The sequence below is a fragment of the Mytilus galloprovincialis genome, chromosome 12 (assembly GCF_965363235.1).
Source record: "Mytilus galloprovincialis chromosome 12, xbMytGall1.hap1.1, whole genome shotgun sequence".
Lineage (NCBI taxonomy): Eukaryota > Metazoa > Mollusca > Bivalvia > Mytilida > Mytilidae > Mytilus > Mytilus galloprovincialis.
Genome location: NC_134849.1, coordinates 14,219,721 through 14,241,700, shown reverse-complemented (window position 1 = coordinate 14,241,700; position 21,980 = coordinate 14,219,721). Strand labels below are relative to the sequence as shown.

Below are 21,980 nucleotides of genomic sequence, written 5' to 3'. Positions count from 1 at the left end.
AGGGTATTTAGTTTATAAAATGTTTCCGATGACCCTGCCCATCAACCAAGCTAGCCGTCATGGCTAAAGATAGAACATGGGTTGTAAAATGCAGTTTTTGTCTTAATAATATATCTCTGAAACCAAAGCATTAAGAGCAAATCTGACCGGGGCAAAAATGTTCATCAGGTGAAGATATGTCTGTGGTGAAATTTTTACACGCACCAGACAACCCGTTATTGGGTTGCTGCCCCTGAATTGGTAATTTTAAGGAAATTATACAGATTTTGGTTATTATCATGAACAAAATAATAGATAGAGATAAACTGAAAACAGCAAAGTAAGAGCTATAAATAAGTTCAATATGACTAAAAATTTTGATTGACATCAGAAGGAGTTATTGCCCTTTAAAGTAAATTTTTCACAATTTTTTGTATTTCTTTTGTATTTTTTTTACGACAATCTTTTCCTCTGAAACTGCTGGACCAAATTAATCCAAATTTAGCCTAATTCATCCTTAGGGTATCTTATTTAAAAACTGTATCTGATAACCCTGTCCATCAACCAAGATGGCCGCCATGGCTAAAAATGGAACATGGGGTAAAATGCAGTTTAGCTTATATCTCTGAAACTAAAGCAGAAAATTATAATAGATAACGATACACTTTAAATCACAAAATGATGAGCAAGTCAAGATCTACTAACAATTCAAATTTTGCCGATATAGTTAAGTATACTGACTCTTTATAGGAGTGATTGCCCTTAAATGAGGATTTTGTTTATCCTCTTTTGTGTTTTGAGCAAAAACTAAAGAAGTCAGAGAGAAACTAAACAGGCTAAATGATAATCAATACAAGATCATCTAAACTGATTTTTGTCATACATTATATTCTTGTCTACAATATTGGAGAGTGTCCGTAGTTGAATATGCACATAGACCAAGGTGAGCGACACAGGCTCTTTAGAGCCTCTAGTTTCCATGTAGTGCCATTCAAAGAAATTCTCGCTTACCCCAACTTTTCTAGCATAGTTTTATTACACACAGCTTAAAAAGACATATTTTAAAATCCTTTATGATCTTTGGTTGTTTTTTTTTTCATTTTCTTTTTAAGTAAAAAAGGTGCCAATCTTAGCTTTATGAAAAGTCTAGAGAGAGTCATTACTCGCAAAATTTTCAATGGCTTATATCTCTAAAAGAAACACATAGACCCTTAATTTTTTGCTGCTTTTTTGGTTCCTGTATTTATTTACTATTAATTCATAATAATCTTTTAAAAAGATTGTTATTTTGAAACAGAGTAGCGAACATCACGTAATAGGGCATATGTAATTGAAATGAACTTTAATGCATTAAGTGAAATATTGAAAATAATAATTCACTGTAAGTAGCAAGTTTGTTCAATTTTGTCCTTGTATGTTAAGATGCATCACTAAAAAATAATTCACTTGCAAGTAAATAATTTTGACCTCATCATATCCGTATGCATGTAACCTTCAAATTAACCCATAAGCTAGAGATGGGAAATATTTTGATAAATAACGATCATCTTAAAACCGTGATAGACAAAGATAAACTTCAATATTGTCCAGTCTACAATATTGGAGAGTAGCCATTGTTGAAGATGCACGTACACATGTACACCAAGATGAGCGTCTGGTGGAATAATTTGTAGCTAGAAATAAAAACCGCATTTAGACCTTATCAAAACCTTCTACTTGATTATAAAGATGGACCTTTAACTTAAAAGGTTTATATAGATATAATATTTAGGATTTCATTTAATCATTTTAATTTAGACCATTTTATGTTTCCACGGCGACCCCTGTTCAGAAGGATGTTGTGGTTGTTATTGATAAATCTGGATCCATGAGTAGCAGGCATAATTCTAAGACGTTACTGCAGATAGCCAAAGAAGCTGCTATATCAGTCCTGGAAACGCTTAATCCAAATGATAGGGTAAAGTAGAAATAATTAGATCAATTAAGAGCTGAATAGAAATGGCTAGTAAGAGAAAGGGAAAGAGAAAGCTACTTGACCTCTTAACTAAAATATGTCCATGACCCCGCTGTAGACGGAGGCATTACATTTTACCCTGGTCCGTCTATACGAGCTAATGTACGTCCCTAAATTGGTTTCCATTCTAAAGTGTGAATTTGGATGGCATCACTCTTACCGTTCTACAGTTGTGTTTTTTTTTGTTCCCTTAAGGGTGTTTTTTCCTCTTGTGTTTGAGTTGTTGTAGAATATTCGGAATCCTTTGGTTTCGTCATTAAAAAGTTTGCCTGCTTACTCCTACTTGTTTCCCAATAATTTTATTACATAAAGGTTTAAAAGCCATATTTAGAAATCTTACAAAAATCCTTGTTATTTTTTCCTTGTTTTAAAGAAAAAAGGAGCTTATGCTAAATGTTATTATTTCCTGCCAACTTTTCAATGGCTTATATCTAAAAATAAAATAGCAATTATAACATCATTTTTTTTCCAGCTGTTTCAGTTCATTTATTTATATACTATCAATGTTTAACAGTCTTATTTATAAAGAACGCTAGTTATTTTGAAACAAAGTAGGGAACATCCTCAATTATGAACATTGCTTTTTTTCAGTTTGGGGTAGTAGCTTTCAGCTCAAATGCTTACATCCCAGGATCTAGCACAATTGGCAGAGAATGTCATGGAACAGAATTAGCAAAAGCCACACCCCTTAATATTAAATTCATGAAGAGCCAAGTGAGTGTTATCAGAAGTGGAGGATCTACTAATTATGAAGCGGCAATGAAAACAGCCTTCAAGTTTTTTGTAGACACGTTAGACATGTCTGGCGATAGAGGTAAACTATAATTTGACTATAACATGTATAAAGTTGAATATGTCATAAATTTTACTATAACATGTATAAAGTTGAATATGTCATTAAAAAAACCTTCTTGATATCCATATTATGAAGCACTATCAAATTGCTATTCTCTTTAGAGAAGTTTTCCTAATGCTTGTAAGTTAACGGTTTCTTTGGCTTTCTTGTTTTGTTAATATAAATGTTTGCTCACGCATTGTACCTAATATTGACATCTGCAATCAATAGATATGTGGGACTTCATTGCATTTTTAATTGCTATCGGATGTTAAGTATAATACAGAGTATAATATAACATCAGAAAATCAAAATTCTCCAAAACAAAAATACAAACACAAAGCTGTGACAATTCCTATTTTTTATACGACCGCAAAAATTGAAAATTTTTTAGTAATATATTGGTATCACGTTGGCGTCGTCGTCTTCCGTCGTCGGCGTCCGAAGACTTTTGGTTTTCGCACTATAACTTTAGTATAAGTAAATAGAAATCTATGAAATTTAAACACAAGGTTTATGACCATAAAAGGAAGGTTGGGATTGATTTTGGAAGTTTTGGTCCCAACAGTTTAGGAATAAGGGCCAAAAAGGGCCCAAATAAGCATTTTCTTGGTTTTCGCACTATAACTTTAGTTTAAGTAAATAGAAATCTATGAAATTTTGACACAAGGTTTATGACCACAAAAGGAAGGTTGGGGTTGATTTTGGGAGTTTTACTCCCAACAGTTTAGGAATTAGGGGCCAAAAAAGGGCCCAAATAAGCATTATTCTTGGTTTTCGCACCATAACTTTAGTATAAGTAAATAGAAATCTATGAAATTAAAACACAAGGTTTATGACCATAAAATGAAGGTTGGGATTGATTTTGGGAGTTTTGGTCCCAATAGTTTATGAATAAGGGGCCCAAAGGGTCCAAAATTAAACTTTGTTTGATTTCATCAAAAATTGAATAATAGGGGTTTTTTGATATGCCGAATCTAACTGTGTATGTAGATTCTTAATTTTTGGTCCCGTTTTCAAATTGGTCTACATTAAGGTCCAAAGGGTCCAAAATTAAACTAAGCTTGATTTTAACAAAAATTGAATTCTTGGGGTTCTTTGATATGCTGAATCTAAACATGTACTTAGATGTTTGATTATTTGGCCCAGTTTTCAAGTTGGTCCAAATTGAGGTCCAAAATTAAACTTTGTTTGATTTCAACAAAAATTAAATTTTTGGGGTTCTTTGATATGCTGAATCTAAACATGTACTTAGATTTTTGATTATTGGCCCAGTTTTCAAGTTGGTCCAAATCGTGGTCTAAAATTAAACTTTGTTTGATTTCAACAAAACTTGAATTCTTGGGGTTCTTTGATATGCTGAATCTAAACATGTACTTAGATTTTTGATTATTGACCCAGTTTTCAAGTTGGTCCAAATTGGGGTCCAAAATTAAACTTTGTTTGATTTCAACAAAAAATGTATATATGGGGTTCTTTGATATATGCTTAATCTAACCATGTATTTAGATTTTTGATGTTTGGGCCCGGTTATCAGATTGGTCCACATTGAGGTCTAAAGGGTCCAAAATTGAACTTTATTTGATTTCATCAAAAATTGAATTCTTGGGGTTCTTTGATATGCTGAATCTAACCATGTATTTAGAGTTTGGATAATGGACCATAATAGGTAATGTCCAATTTAAAATTTAAAGTTTTAATAAGTTCTTAGACCACATTCATTATGTGTCAGAAACCTGTGTTGTGTCAGCTATTTAATCACAATCCAAATTCAGAGCTGTATCAAGCTTGAATGTTGTGTCCATACTTGCCCCAATGTTCAGGGTTCAAACTCTGCGGTCGTATAATATTTATATTTGGTTAAAATCCATCCAGATATGACTCCGCGATCATCATTATATAATCATGATAATTGAAATCCTGTTCAGTTACTAAACTATTGGTTGGGAATGATTCATTCTTTACCAATTGTTTGGCAATATTGGTAGTTTGAGATACCTCAGAAAATTGTCTTTCTTTATGAGGATACATTTTTATTAAATATGTATTGGAAAAATGTAAGCTTAGCATGACATCAATATAGCATTTAATACCATATAAAAATGTGTTGTCGAGTAGTTAAGCTTATCATTGAAAAATGAAAGTAAATTTTTCCTATACAAATACTTTTACAGGAAAAGTTATTCTGTTTTTAACTGATGGCGACCAAACTGCTGGTGGAGAACCACTTGAAGTTATAAAGGAAGAAAATAAAAAAATGAACAACCGCGTTGTGATATTGACATATGGTCTAGGTCAACGTAAGTATCGGCCCAATTTTTCAATTACCCTTTTTTTTATGATTTATGCTAAAGTTTACCAGAAGTGTTTTTATAATTTTAAAATGAAATTCAGAAGCGAAGAGAAGAGAAGTATCAATATCTTATGCTTTTGGAAACATTAAGATTGACAACACTTTAGTTCCATTTACTTTGACCTTTAATTTTTGAATTTACAGAATACAAACGTATCTCAGACTTGTTCCTAGGATAGTAGAATACAGTGAGATTTAATACACGCGATTCATCGGCAATACAAAATTCGTGGAAATTTCTTGTACAGTATATAAAAAGAAAGCCTGAAAACAAAAATTTCAAAATGTAATTGTCTCAATGAATTTCACAGCAAAAAATAAAATGCATGTAAGCGGGATATTAGTCAAGCTGTGTAAACATTGATTTATATAAAACAAGGACATCCGAAGCCTTTTCATGTTCCAAAGTAAATTTTGAAATATATTTGTTTTTCTTTGTTTTTCTGTACATTTCTGACTTAGTGTTTTCACGGTCGGTATAGTGTCCGCTTAGGATCGTGATTTTTCGAGTGATTCTGTCCATTTTTTTCGAGTGTAGTTCGGGCTTTTTCGAGTGATTAAACATGCGATAAGTTCAATTACCTGCTATTTTGTAATTATACTAATTTTTCAACTTACTACCCATCTTACATTGAAAACTATACATGTTTCGATCAACAAACAAGCACAACTTCCCTGTATTTAACCAAAGAATTCAGTGTTTGTTATTGTCCGTGTTTTTTGAGAGCAACTGTGAAAATGTCCGGGTTTTTTAACAAATGATCCGGGTTTTTTACAGAAAATTTGAATAGGAAAAAAGTATTCTATACTTTAAAAACTGACATTTTCTAGTTTATAAATGTAATTAAGTGAAGGACAATGTCATATATTTCCAATAAATCATCAAAAACATATTACTACGGTTATCAAATGAAGCTTTTTTCAATTTAATGCAAATTTTCTGTTCGGAGAGCTACTTTCCAGTGCTCATTAAGAAATTACTTGATCTTTAACAAAACGGTGTTTAGAACATAGTGCAGGAAACTCATATTCATTTTATCTTCCTTTCATGCTACTTTTGATTTTACAGTTCATAGTATTTATTGTGGTGAACCCCAGATATTGAAAAAAGGAGTAAGAAACCTAATAGACAGCAGCGAAGAATCAGAAAAATGTTATGTAATAAAAGATATTCTACTAAAAGAGGCCTGTCCCCACCCCCATAAAAAAATCCATTAATAAAAAGAATAAAAAAACAAATTTGTATTGCCATTGAAAACAAAATTTGAATAAAATTTATTTATAATCAACAATGAAATGAAAAGTTCATGATTAGCCTAAATATGATCATCTAGAAATGATAGAAAAATACAAAATGTGTACATTATATGCTTTTACCAGCTTGATTGTCCAGCGCTTCGAACGACATCAAGAACAACAGTGAACGATTTTCCGTGGTCTTGGTTGCATTCTCTAGTTTACTTATTTATGATTACATGGCAAAGTTATTGTAATTCTGTACCAGCTTGGTGGTTATATTTTCTCGTTCACTGGTTTATGATTACCTGGCAAAGTTATAGAAAAGTGCCTAAAAGAATAGGGAAAATATGGATATCAATCGAGACATTACAATTGCCTTACAATAACAAAGACCTGCCAGTTAGCTAAACCGGAACAGACAACAGAGTTTAAATATAAAAATCTACACAGACGAGAAGAGTTACCATCACGCTCACATAGAATTACAATTATTTTTATTTAAGGTATGTAGGGTGTCTTCCTCCATCTTGGATTTGGAAATACAATAAAAAAAAGGTATAGATCTTTAAAAGAATGTGCAAATTTTGAAAGTAGTAGGACATTCATGTGTAAGAACTTTCATTTCAATATAAAAAATGATATGTTTTATCATATTTTTGGTTGAATTTTACAAAAAAAAACAGAAATACTTTGATTGATTAACTTTTTTCAAACTTTGCCTCATAAGCGGAGGCAGCTCAAATGCAAGGACAGATAGTCCAGATAAAGGTACTTGTACAAAAGAATGTGTTAGGAATTTACCCATTTTATTATGTAGCAAGAAAACGGGTCCGGTGACCCCATTTTTTTTTCTTTTCTTAAGTGAAAGCCTACTATTAAAGCTATCATATGTTATTTCAAAATTCAATGGTGTAGTTTACGCTTTATTGCAGAAAATATGGTATTCCATGCATAATCTATACACAATCTGTCAACTTTGAACACTGTGTAGCGTGAAAATAAGCCCCGTGACCCATTTTTTATTACTTTGTTTTTTAAAAAGCATGATATAAACTACATTTTGGCAAATTATTAATAAAATCTATGGATTACAATTAAGACACCTTATCTACCTTAAAGGAAGTTCTCATGGTGTTTAGTTGCTGTATGACCTATTATTACATATGCGTAATCAGACTCTTCCTCACAGTAGTAGCATTTTACATTTTCGGTTTCCATTTCTCAAACAATAAGATATAAATAATACAAGATACAAGACAAATAGATAATGAAATTTTTCGGATGTACACCTTTTAAAAAATAAACATATATCTCACATTATACAATATATGTATGTACGTCTCAATCCGAATTGTCTATGCTTACATAAGATAGTTGACATCACGAATATAAATTATACTGAACATCGATTTATAAGATTTGAAAAAAGAACATATACAAATGAACGATACTTGTTTATAAAATGCAAGAGTTAATACACCATGTACCTTAAAGTAGTTTATTTTAACCTTTATTTTATAGTTTTCAAACGTAACTACACCAACACATAACTTTTCAGCTATAATAAATGTTTATAATCACTGGATAAAAAAGGACACACTCGAAAAAGCCCGGACATGAAGATATGAATTTCGTCTCAAAATCTCGTTTTCAATGCAATAACAATATTTTGTTTAAAAGTATTTGTATATCTAAGGATATACAGATTCCATGTTTGCATTTCCGTCGACATTTGCATGGGTTTATGTATGAAAATGACTTTATTCGATATTTTGGAATAAAAGCATTGTAAGGCTAAATTTAACTTTTGTAACGAAAAGCAATGTCAGAATGATAAAATCTTTTTATTTCAAATGATAACATACCATGTATAACCTTGTATATTAAGCTCAAGCTTCTATGTCACGTCTTGTTAGAAAAGAAGTCTGTTTGTTTACATTTTTAATCATATTCACTCGAAAAAACGTGGTCACACTCGAAAAACCACGATCCTAGCCGGACACTATACCTACCGTGGTTTTTGGTAGTTTACAGTTAATAAACTCATCATAGATACCAGGATTGAAATTTTATATATGTGCTAGACGCGCGTTTCGTCTACAAAAGACTTATCAGTTACGCTCTAATCATAAAAGTTAGAAAAGCCAAATGAAGTACGAAGTTGAAAAGCATTGGGGACCTTAAAACAGTATGTGGTTAAAGTTTTCTAGACTTTTATAACTTTATCAATGCGTCATGGAATTCTTAGAAACTTGGCCAAATGCCTTTAAAGATAAAAAAAACAAAAAAAAAAAAAAAAAAACAATAGCCAAACAAAAAATTTTGAAAATTTGCACAGCCGATATTATTATGTTCGGTTTAGCAAAAACACTACAAACATCTCATACAACAATATATTCTATTGCATTGCTTATAATTATTTCAGAATTAAGTACAAATGCCATACAGAAGTTGAAAGATATGGCCGCTCAGACAAGGACTGATGTTAGTTATGGTGAAATACAGGTATTATGTAAACCCACTGCATTTTTTGCACTTGTCATAAGTCAGGAACCTGCTATTCAGCAGTTTTTGATTGTTGACGTGGTTCATAAGTGTTTTTCGCTTTTCGTCACAGTACGACCTTTAAAAACATAAAATAAAAAACCATACCATATACATGATATAGTCAGCTACGAAAGACCCCAAATTGAAAAAAAAAAATGATACAATTTAGTCAGGGAAATCAAACAGCCAATGTTTTAACAGTGTATTCAAACTACTGATTTTTTATACAAAGCATACAATGTTAGTATCATGGGATACATAGTTGAATTAGCCAAAAAGCATTTTATGAGAAAAGAAGTTAAATCACTAAAATACTGAACTCTGAGAAAAATTCAAAACGGAAAGTCCCTAATCAAATGGCAAAATCAAAAACACAAACACTTCAAACGAATGTACAACAAATGTTATATTCCTGACTTGCCAAAGGCCTGAAAGGGGTTCTTTTGACATACATTTTAGGCTGCATCAGCTTTTTTTATTTTCTGTCCCAATTTCAGATCTGGATAAATATATCAGTCTAAAAGAATTTAATGTGTTAGTAACTATATGACAGATTTACATGATAAGAGTTAACAGCTATGAAGCCAGATAACATCCTTCAACCAGATATTAAATCTTTTATCTTTGACAGAACGTTGAACAAATGGATACATCGCACAAAATAAATTACTTGCTAACATTGAATTGAATAGCTTAAATTGAGTGCACATGTAATGGCAATTCTAACAGCTTTACGTTCTTTTCACATGCTTAAAGATTGGTGAATTCAAGCACATTTCAAATCCTGACTTCCTTAGATCTTCAATGGCATCATATTACAATCGTTTCAGTAGCAGTGAAGAAATTCAGAACCCAATTTTTTCTGTACCATACCAGGATTTGTTTGGGATAGGTATGTTTAGGTTTTAGAGAATATTTGCCATGTTCAATGTAAGCTTTAAAAGATTTTAGTGTTTATCTTTCAGTTGAACATTTTTCGCAGCAACGTACAGTACTTATAATCGGTATATACATTGTACATGTAACATGAGATGTTTGAACAAGCTATTCAAAAAACTCAATTATCAAGACTTAATGCTTTTTATATGGTATTCAGGGGAGAAAAAGTAAAAACATAATAATGTTTATTCAATTTGAAAAACAAAAGGTAAACTCACAAAAATAATGAACACCGAGGAAAAATCAAAACGGAAAGTCCTTAATCAAATGATAAAACACATCAAACGAATGAACAACAGCTGTCATATTCCGGACTTGGTACAGGCATTTTCAAATGTAGAAAATGGTGGATTGAACCTGGTTTTATAGTGCTTAACCTCACACTTGTATGACAGTCAATTCAATTATAGTCGCAGCATTTTCTATTATATCGACAAGGATGCGTGAACAAACTGTCACAAATAGGGGTACAAAAACAACACGGACCCACCAAAACTGTGAGTCCATGTGCTCCGGAAGGGACATCAGATCTTGATCCACATGTGGCAACCGTCGTGTTGCTCATGTTGTTACAAAGCCGATAAATAGTCTAATTCGGAAGGTCACATTCGTGAAAATGGAAGGGAATTGTAATTACGACATAAGGAACATATCCGATATCATCTGTATAACGAATATTCAATAACGGTCAACCAACTCGTAATGGCATCCATAACATTTACGAAGTGTTGATTACAACTTCACTATTTGGATCTCTAGGTTTAAAAACGAAAAGGTCATAATAGGGAAGCTGAAATCATTTCTGTTGTCGTAAAGTTTTGTTTTCAACCGACCCCAATAGTCAATTTCTAGATATAAGTCCTAATCAAATGGCAAAATCAAAAGCTCTAACACATCAAACGAAAGGATAACAACTGTCATATTCCTGACTTGATACAGGCATTTTTTTATGTAGAAAAGGGTGGAAAGAACCTGGTTTTTTAGCGCTGAACCTCTCACTTGTATGATACTCGCTTCAAATTCAATTATATTTACAATGATGCGTGAACAAAACAGACATGATAAATAAAATTGTCAAAATATTGGTACATTCATTGCTTCGCGTGTTTGACGTCAGAAAATATAAATGTCACATAGGAAGATATGTAAAATAATTTTGTCGTTTTAATTTAAAAAAAAATATATATATATAGTTTCACATGGGAAATAGAGGTATGCAGTAAATAATCGAAAGTTTTGTTAGATCTAATTTCAGAAAAAGACCGAGATTTAAAATTATCCAGAACTTCTATATAATATTAAGAATCCACATACGATTAATATTATAATTCCATAGAAAGATGTTCTAAGTATACAAATACATGTATCGTTTAGCATTAGCCTCTTGTCACTTAAATCCCTCATGGAGAAAAGTTCGCAGGTTGGTGCATTGGAACAGAATTACAGATCTGACACTTTTTTTACAACCTGTTTGTTGGAAACTGTTGAATGTTCATGGCATTGTTACACATATCATAAGTTTTCATTTTATCCTGCAATTGGGTGTATTATGATATAGTAACAGCCAAACATGTTATTCTATACTATACGGATATCGATTTAAACATCCACCAACTGCCGGACATTTTTGTAAACTGCTGTTGACGAGTGTTGAATGAAGTTTCGTGACATCAGAATGTGTATTGCAATCGCATTCCAATGACGTATTGCTCGGTCTGTGACTATTCCAGTCTCTGGTCCGCAACCCACTTTCTACTCGCAGGATTAACTTCATTTCTACGGCGAAAATATTCAATTCAAAATCAATACTGCAACAGTGTAAATACATGATTACACAAGCAGTCGAATTTCGGACATTGTTTTTTTACTATTGAAATTAGTTGTAATATAATAATGATAACTTACTAACTCTGAGCGATGTATTAGTGTTGACCAGGCGAGATTCTTTTCGAATTATCAGTCATCAGCTCATTGTGTGATTTAAATATTAACACGCTGGCCTCAAAGGATTTTATATCGAAAATAAATGCAATAAATGTGACTTTTACTGTATTTCAAAGCAAACACAATGGATAGAGACAAGTACTGTTGGATGTCTTTAAATATCAACTGTATTTGGACTCCGCTAAAAACAGGATTAACAGTTTTATATGTTATATCCTGTTTAAAGTCCTAGCTTGCTTACTGAAGGGATAAAATGCATACATTTGGCAGCATGTACAAATAATCTTGATAATACAAATTCCAACAGTAAATAATAATGGTTACTCATTTAGTTTAAGGCAAATACTGATTGGTTGAAAACACAACCCAAATTGCTAACCTTTAATTATATACATTGTAATGAAACCTCATTTTACGAGCAATTTATTGTTGTGACTTTTGCATGTTTTACAAGTTGAAAAATATAGTGAATTTAATTTATGATCATTTATTGTGAATATGTAAAACTTGGATCTTACCTTATTTAAATACATTTATAAACTTGTAAATTGTGCAATTGAATCGCTGAAAAGTTTGCTTGATAGAGATAAACGCAACGTAGAATAGACGCGAAAAGAGTTGGATTAAGACTCACTAAAGATTAGAGTAATAACAATGATAACCTTCCTATTGTATAATTATAATTTTCTATTTCTAATTATAATTAAATTATAGGTTTGATTTCCTCTATATGCCTGCCTATCTATAGACCTGGTGGAGAGTTGGTGGGCGTGGCTTGTTCTGATGCGACTGTCAGTGACATTATGTCGGACATTTCATACTTTAGACAAGGAGAGTTATCATATGCATTCATTATTGATGGAACAGGAAGAACTCTCATTCATCCATTATTACCATTGCCGGATAGTGTAAAGGATGACCCAATATATGTGAACATTGAACATTTAGAACGCTCGTCATCAGCTACTATGGTTATAGAGTCAATGAAAATGTAAGTAAAGGCTTCTGTTGCTGCAAGTCATATTGGTTTTTGTTCATTGTTTTTACATTGATTTCTCGTTTGGGTTCTTTTGCATTGGTTTTTTTCGGGCCTTTTGTAGCTGGCTGTGGTGTGGGTTGTTATATTTATTGTTGCGAGCGTTGCTGTGATCTAGGGTTGGTGGATTATGTGTCCTGTGGTCTCCGGTTGAGAGTTGTCTCATTGTCAATTTCTCTACATATTCTTATTTTTATAGCTCATTTTAATGTGATGAGAAATACTATCCTGAGTCAGATACTGTCCGGTGTCAGATACTTTCATGTGTCAGATACGATCCTTTGTCAGAAACTATCTTGTTTTAGATACTAAGCCTTGTAAGATACTATCTTGTGTCTGATACTATCCGTTGTCTTATACTATTCAGTGTCATGTACTACTACTAGCCTGTTGCTGATACTCACCTGAGTCAAATACTATACTTAGGCAGATATTGTATTTACAGAAATTATTGCGACGTTTTTATTAATGCAAAAAAAATGTTATAGGTGGAGTATCGCAATACTGAGAACTCGCATTCTTAAATCTGATACAAATTACTTGAAATCACAATCATGATTAAATTTTTTGTTCATCCCTTCAAAATCGCATTTTTAGATGCAAACAACAATTTCTGAAATTTTAAAAGTACTATCCTGTGGCAGATAATACCCTTTGTCAGAAAGTATCTGTTGTCAGAAAGTCTCCATTGTCAATGCGTTACAGGTATGGGATTTTCTTGGTCCTTCAGCTCACGGTACAGGAACATAGAAATAGAAGGCTTCAACGTGTCTGTCCATCTGTTTTGTAGTTGATTTCACATTTTCAATTCTTCCCAGACTTTTGATGTGTCATATTGTTAAATTTTAGACGAGGTTTTAAATCAGTGCTGATAAACATTTTTTAAAAGACTTGTGCTTATGTGCTCATTTGAAAAGTTAATTAGTGTTATACGCAATTTCAAACTTGACTGAATCAAGTGAAAAATCAGTGCTGATCAATTGTTTGTATGCCCTTTTGAATGTAAATACGAAAGGAAACTGTATTGCATTAGCATACTGTAAACAAACTTAATTTCGCAACTCATTTGTTTTCGCGACTTTCGCGAGTAGAAAATTAACGCGAATATAAATCGTCGCTTATATGTAACACTTGAATCTTTCCTTCATAAACTTCATCGAGTTAATTAAAAATCGCGAAATTAAGTAGCAGCGTAGAGGACTGGAAAGGGTTAAACGCAAAATTAAGCAGTCGCGAAAATAAGTTTGTTTACAATATTCAGTGTGAGATTTTCGTGAATTTAAGTGAGCTCATATTTGTAAATTTTTGGCAAGTTGAATAACCAGTCCTGATTAGCAATTTTTACAGAAGTTGATAAGGAGAGTTAACGAAAATTCCATTATTAATGAAAACCTACATATCTTGTAGGGCATTATTGACAGATACAATATGTCCATTGAACTGGCTAATTAAAATGCTATTGCTTTATTATAACTATTCTTGTAGTGGAAATACAGGAAATGAAACATTTTATTCGGAGAGGACAGTCCCACGGGGTAACATGCTGTATGAGGGAATTGAAACTGAAAACATACTGTCACATTATTATTGGAAACCAGTAAGTAATATCCTTGAATATGTTTCGGTTGGAATTTAATATTGCGAATATATTGAAATGAGCAAATAATTATCACATGATTATGCAGCAGAATGTTTTGTAAGGATGAATTTAAGAAATTCTAGAACAAGGATTCAAATTTTGTCTTAACAGTGGTTTTAATACACAAGGCGATGTGTTTTGGTACCGATATCCCGCAGTCAACACTTTGTTCAAAATCTAAAATTTGCTTTAATCAATTCTCATTTGATTTTTCTTTTAAGTATGAGGATTGACAGAAGAAAGCTCCGTTTTTTTTATTTTTTCAATTTATGGGCTTTTCCAATATCGTTCTAAAAAGTAAAATCACATAAATACTGAACTCAGAGGAAAATCAATTCGGAAAGTCCATAATCACATGGCAAAATCAAATAACAAAACGCATCAAAAACGAATGGACAAGAACTGTCATATTCCTGACTTGGTACAGGCATTTTCAAATGTAGCAAATGGTGGATTGAACCTGGTTTTATAGCTAGGAAAGTATTCCTGGAATGATTGTCCTGCAAACAATACCTTATTTTTAAGATTGTTAGATTGAGGCTCCCTTTTGAACTTTTATATTTTCTGGTTTGTGGTTCCAGAGTTATGGGATCTTAATTGTGAGATTTAAGTTCATTTTTCACATTTTGTAACATAAATTGAGTTTGTTTGGGTTGATTTTCTAGAAACGTTAAATAATTGTTGCAATTGGTAATCATCACAAACTGTTTGATTTAAAACTAAATTCTAGTATGACATTTTAGAGTTGGACGGTCTAATAAATAACAGTCTCACCTGTTTTGTCATTTACATTATTTAACTCATATAACCTTTTGATGAAAAAAAACCTACAGCTTCAGACTTTCTGTTTAACGGTTTATAGTTTTGTAGGTAATCCAGAGTAATTTTTCTGTGTGTATTGTTGTTGGTGATAATGATAAACAGCCTATACTAGATCATCAGACTGTTACACAAGACAGCTTTGTTTATCATCGATTGGACTATACCACAACAGAAGGGTCAAACTGTCGACATTTTACACGGTTTGGTACAAAAGGTACTGTTTGATAATAAGAACTAACAAACCATTATATAATCGTTATTAACGACTGCCGTATTCAGGCTTGTAAAGTTTGCATTGGTACATTGTCCCCCATTTTCGTCACGAGAATTCAGGAAACAACTTTCTGTAAATGCTTGAAAACGTCTTATGTAACTACGGTACATTCAAATAAAGTGTGATTATATTATTTTTGCATACGGTACTCTATAATCCGTACCCCTGCCTTGTGATATCAATTTTCGAGAGAGAAAAAACACGGACATACACATGTGATACACAATATAGAATATGTAGAAGAAAATGTAACAAAAAATCAAGAATCTAAATTAATTAATATTAAAATTTTCAGTTATTTGCTAAAAACAATTTAAGAAAGCATAACTGAGCCTAACCTACAAAAATATCTAGTGGGTAATTAATTACCATGATTTTAATATTTAACAGTATAAGGTATTTGTGCAGGTACATGTAAAATGGAATACAGGAAATGTATTTCTTTTTACATTTTCTTGATGAAGAATGACCACCATTTATTTCATTAATACTGTATACGTTGTTGCTGTTGTTAAAATGTACATTTTTAATGCATGTTTCTGAAAATTCTTTTATCTAGATCAAAATAAATAAATTCAAATCATTTAGAAAGCAGATGTGCAAATTCAGTGCACTTTTGAATGTCCATTAATATTGAGAAATTCTTCATCTTTGCCAAAATCACTTATCAAAAGTTCTGATGGTGCTCTTGAAATGTTTTTCATTATTTGGTATAATGAAAAAAATATATTGAAATTGGGATCAGAAAACATTATCTGGTAAGCGGAAATTTGACTCAATCACAGTAATGACAATGCTTTAATTGTATCCACTTTAGCGAAAAGGGAAATGAGCAATGCCCATTTAAGCGACATAAGTTTATTCATACATTTTGTATTAAAATAAAACTTTTAATAGTTTTAAGACAGCACAGCATAAAAAAAATATCATGTCCAAAACAATACAGCACCAAAAGGAAAAAAAAAGGGAACTAAAAATGTAATTGTCAATTCATGTTCCATTTAACGTATGTTATTTGTGAAGACCCTCAATTTTACTGATAACGAATTTGTCCTGTTGTTTTAAATTACACAAGATCCGTTCGATTCTGAAGGTAAATTACAGATAACTTAAATGTCAGTCGGTGGATAAATGATTCTATAAATGCAAATTGTTCTGGCTGATTATCATTTCGTATTCATCTAAAATAGCTGATTTATATGTTGTGGAGAAGTAATGAAATACTAATTGAATCAGTTTTATTTTACAGATAAATCTGTTGTTATGTTGACTCCTGGTGCATTTCTAGAGCCATTTAATTACTTAGATGTAGATGAAACTAAAGCAATGATTACCAAATATGAAGATTTTTTAACAGGGAAAAATGTCCTAAATAATCCAGGGTTAAAGGTCAGTATATGTCAAGTCATTTGTGCTTAGATTAAACCAAATGTTTTGGTGGAAACCCCGAAACTATTTGAAAGAAACAGACGAAGGTGGGCTGGCAGGTCTTCAGATCAATTCCATTCAATAGTATTTGAACCTCTCAAATAAACTCATCATAAATACAAGGATTGAAAGTTTGTATTTGTGCCAGACGTGCGTCTCGTCTACTAAAGACTTATCGGTGACGATGATATAAAAATAAGGTATTAAAAAAATGCAAAATAAATTACGAAGAGCATTGAGGACAACAAATTCCTAAAACATTTATTAAATTTTTTTAAATTAAGTATTTTTCTTCCAATGTGAAAAAAATGGCGTCAATATAAAAAAGAAGATGTGGTATGATTGCCAATGAGACAACTCTCCACAAGAGACCAAAATGACACATAAATTAACAACTATAGGTCTTCCTACGGCCTTCAACAATGAACAAAACCCATACCGTAAAGTCAGCTATAAAAGGCCCCGAAATGACACCGTAAAACAGTTGAAACGAAAATCTAAGGCCTTATTTATATACAAAAATATGAACGAAAAACAAATATGTAACACATAAACAAACGACAACCACTGAATTACAGTCTCCTTACTTGTGACAGGCACATACATATGTAATGTGGCGGGGTTAAACCTGTCAGCGGGATCCAAACCCTCCCCATAACCATTGCTAACCTGAGACACTGGTTTATCAGTATAACATAAGAAAGAACTATACAAATCAGTTGAAAAAAGCTTAACTCATCAGATGGACAAAAATACAAGTTGACGTGGCCGGATACTTGTACATCTTAACAACAAAAAAACACTAGGTACAGATCTGAGAGTAATTGCAGTTTACTGACAGCTAGTTCAAAGCCACTAACAACTAATAAAACATCATGCATCTAGTTTGATATTATAAAGCTTTTCACATTTGCTATCTTTTTTTGGCGCCGCTGCCTCAGTCATTGTCTATTGACTTAGAAACTTTTGCTTAGTCAACAGGTATTAGTTTGTGATTACATTTAGTTTAGTTATTTGGAATCCACTTGCGGTAGTTCAATGATATTTGATATTAGTTGTATAAGCCTTGGTACATGTCATGGTTCATTGACTTTCAATATTTGCATTACTTACATGATAAATTATTGCAATTTTGATTTCAACATTAGCAATTTACAATCAAAATAACAAAAAAGCGAGACATATCTCTTTGTTAACAGTTTATATGAAAAGTTAAATCTTCTTGTTCTTTAATGTGAATTATACTTAAGGCATTCGTTATTTTGCAGGAATCCATATTAAATTCGGTTTCCTCGACTTACCCTGCTGAAAGTATCTGGAAGTCTAGTGAAGAGTTATCTGAATTTGTTGTATGGAGATATATCGGTACAGCAGATGGCGTAATGAGGCTATATCCTGGTGTTGAACTACCTAAAAACTATGACCATACAAGAAGGGCATGGTTAGTTGGTATCATTTTAGTTATCATTACATTATATATGTTGTACCTTAGCCGTATTTGACACAACTTTTTGGAATTTCGGATCCTCAATGTTCTTCAACTTTGTACTTGTTTGGCTTTTACATTATTTCGATTTGAGCATCACTGATGAGTCTTATGTAGACAAAACGCGCGTCTGGCGTACTAAAGTATAATCCTGGTACCTCTGATAACAATAAACCTTCCTCTACCTGCCTTTTCCTTTCAATTCATTTGATACCTCAAATTTAACAAAAAAAAAGTCGAATATCTGTTGTATACATTTACATGAATGACTAAGTTTACAATAACACATGTGAAATTTCTTTAAAAAACTGCTTTGTTTTATCCACGTCTACACAAAAAAGTACTGCTATTGAATTATTGTCCCCATTTCTACTTCCCCGACAGCTTTTCTGTATGAAATGACCTTAATTTGACCATTTCGATCGAAATTCAGCAACCACAGAGTACAAATTCGAAGGGAACAACCGTATTCAGATAAGTTAAACAAACATTGAGTATTGTTGATTCTGAAAGATATATTGAAGCACCAAATCAGTTAACAACTGCATGAAGTGGCAAGGTGTTATCAACAATTTGGAACTCAAAAACTAAATTTAAAAAAAACGAATAGACTTCTCTTTTTTTTACCTCACTTATTTTTCAACTTTTTCATGAATCTCTGCTGATTGTTTTTCAAGACCACAATTGGCTATCACGTGTAAATAAAGTTTCGCTTGGTTACCGGAGGTAACCAACAGGTTAAATAAAGGCAACAGTAGTATACCGCTGTTCAAAACTCATAAATCCATGGACAAAAAACAAAATCGGGATAGCTAAAACCGAGGGAAACGCATTAAATATAAGAGGAGAACAACGACATAACACTAAAATGTAACACATATAGACAAAATCCCACGAGAATAACAAATATAACATATATATATAACATCAAAACCAAATACATGAATTTGGGATAGACAAGTACCGTGACACGTCTTATCGCAATGTGAATTTACACTCAAAAATAAGAGAAAACAAACGACACAACGTTATAATGTAATACACACAGAAACGAACTATAATATAACAATGACCATATTCCTGACTTGGTACAGGGCATTTTTAAAGGAAAAAATGGTGGGTTGAACCTGGTTTTGTGGCATGCCAAACCTCGCACTTTTATGGCCATGTGAAATATAACATCAAAATGACAACACAGGACTACAATATAAATAAATTGGAGAACACAATTGACAAAGAATCACACGAACAACAGCCAACAAAAGGCAACAAGTTCAAAATTTTAATACGCCAGAAGTGTATTTTGTCCACACAAGACCTATGTGTGACGCACAGATACAAAAGTTTGAAAGCCGAAACGAGTACAAAGTTGAACAGCATCGAGGACCAAAAGATCAAAAAGGTTGTGCCAAAAACGGCAAGGATTTTCTGTTAAGTTACCAGAAAATCCCTACAATTTAGAGTAATATATACTTTTGCAAACAGTAAATTTAATAAAATGAATATTCAAAAGATGTACATGATAAAGCTGAAGTATTAACTAATTACAGGAAACAACTGAAATACATTTACATAACCAGACATTTGAAACACAAAAGTAGACACATCCGAATACGTTTAAACCTCTACGCCAAGTGACGTCCTATTTGAAACTGAAAAATGACGAAAAAATGACGTCATTTGAATTAGTAAAACAGAGCATCAAAAAATGAAAAATGACGTCACATAAGAATGAATAAGATAGAATTAGGATTAATTTAAGATTATATATTTGAACTAAATACTGATATTGCATTTAATAACAAAGCACATTTTAATTCTTATTAATATAAAACTGAGGTAGCAATTAACTATATTATAAACCTATGTCAGGTTTGTTATGAATCTAACTTCAAACGTAAAATATCGTACTGATTACTTTGAACGAAATCAAATCTGATAAATAAAGGGGGTGATTAATTTTCTTTACCATAACACATAAATATAATAGAAAAGACGTCAACACATTTGACAAAATCCGATGAGAATTACAAATATAACATTAAACATTTAAACTAAATACATGAATTTGGGATGGATAAGTACCGTACCACGTCTTATAGTAATGCGAGTTCACACTCGGCAAAACAGTCACAATCGGGAATAAGTCACGTTTGGTAATTAAAAGATTAGACGACATTATGACAAAACACAATCTACCATGTGGTAAAAATGTCCTTAGCTAGTTTGGTCAACGAAACATCGTATGGATCCAACAAATCGTGATGGTGTCCATAAAATTTACGGAGTGTCAATTTTAATCTGTCCTCCTCATAACTTTGTTGGAGCAGTTTCTGCGTAAGGAGCACACTCCTGTATATGAAGTCCGTATAGTGTGAACAAGCACGTGAATAACGTATCAATTGTGATATGTAAACACCATACGAAGGGGCAGAGGGTATGTTACTGCTGAGAAATGGGAAATTGATAATTGGGAAGTTGAAATCGTCCCGTTTATCATAGATTTTCGTGTGAAGTCGTCCATCTACGTCAATATTGAGGAAAAGATCAAGGTATGAAGCAGTCCTTCTAGTATCAGTGGTATCCTTAATTTCAAGTTCACTTGGATATATGAGATGTAAGTATTGGCTGAAATATGGGTTATTCAATGATAGAACATCATCAATATATCGGAAAGTAAAATTAAAGAATTTCGCAAGGTGCTTTTTCTTTTTGTCTTTTAGAAGGTTCTGAATGAATTCTGCTTCATACGAGTACAAAAACAAATCAGCCAGCAGGGGTGCACAATTAGTACCCATTGGAATACCGACTGTCTGTTGAAATATAAATCCTCCAAACTCAACAAATATATTGTCGATCAAAAAGTCCAGCATTTTGATAATATCATCTTCTGTATATTTTCTGGGAGATTCAGTGTGATTTTTCACAAAATATGAATTATTGTAACCCAAAACAAGAAATTTGTATCTACGATTTCCATTTTTATAGAAAAAGCTCTGTTTTATGAGATGGTGTAGTCGATCTTTCAACTGAGCATGGGGAATAGTAGTATATAGCGTAGAAAAATCAAAAGTTTTTATGTTGCTGCAAAATTGCAAAGATTGTGATTGAAGGTTAAGCAGTAGATCTTTCGAATTTTTGAGAATCCACATCTGGTTAACACCACTGGTAGAATATATCTCCTCACAATATTTTTGAAGCCCATCTTTAACTGTCGAAAGAATAGTAGTCAGTACTTTAGAAAGATGTTTGGTTGAACATTTTGAAGACCCAGCTATGTATCGTTCTTTATATGGAGTTTTGTGTAATTTGGGTATCCAGTATAATGAAGGCAAGTTTTCTTCGTTTTCTTTGATGTTGATACCAAAAGAAAGAAGGACAGATTTATGATTTTGTAAAATTTCGTCCTTGGTAAATGATGTTAAAGAATATGTAGGATTACCAG

General features: G+C 32.2%; 1 protein-coding gene across 2 annotated transcripts in view; it reads left to right on the top strand.

The window, feature by feature from the left end:
- Positions 1 to 21,980, top strand: part of LOC143053585 (VWFA and cache domain-containing protein 1-like) — a 47,768-nt gene that overhangs the window by 9,311 nt on the left and 16,477 nt on the right. For both annotated transcript variants that reach the window (XM_076226381.1, XM_076226380.1), the window contains exons 6-15: positions 1,777 to 1,936; positions 2,585 to 2,807; positions 5,003 to 5,128; positions 8,846 to 8,925; positions 9,724 to 9,859; positions 12,565 to 12,841; positions 14,372 to 14,483; positions 15,396 to 15,561; positions 16,871 to 17,010; positions 18,318 to 18,490. In XM_076226381.1, coding sequence (XP_076082496.1) covers positions 1,777 to 1,936; positions 2,585 to 2,807; positions 5,003 to 5,128; positions 8,846 to 8,925; positions 9,724 to 9,859; positions 12,565 to 12,841; positions 14,372 to 14,483; positions 15,396 to 15,561; positions 16,871 to 17,010; positions 18,318 to 18,490 — 1,593 coding nt within the window. The remainder of the gene's footprint in view (positions 1 to 1,776; positions 1,937 to 2,584; positions 2,808 to 5,002; positions 5,129 to 8,845; positions 8,926 to 9,723; positions 9,860 to 12,564; positions 12,842 to 14,371; positions 14,484 to 15,395; positions 15,562 to 16,870; positions 17,011 to 18,317; positions 18,491 to 21,980) is intronic.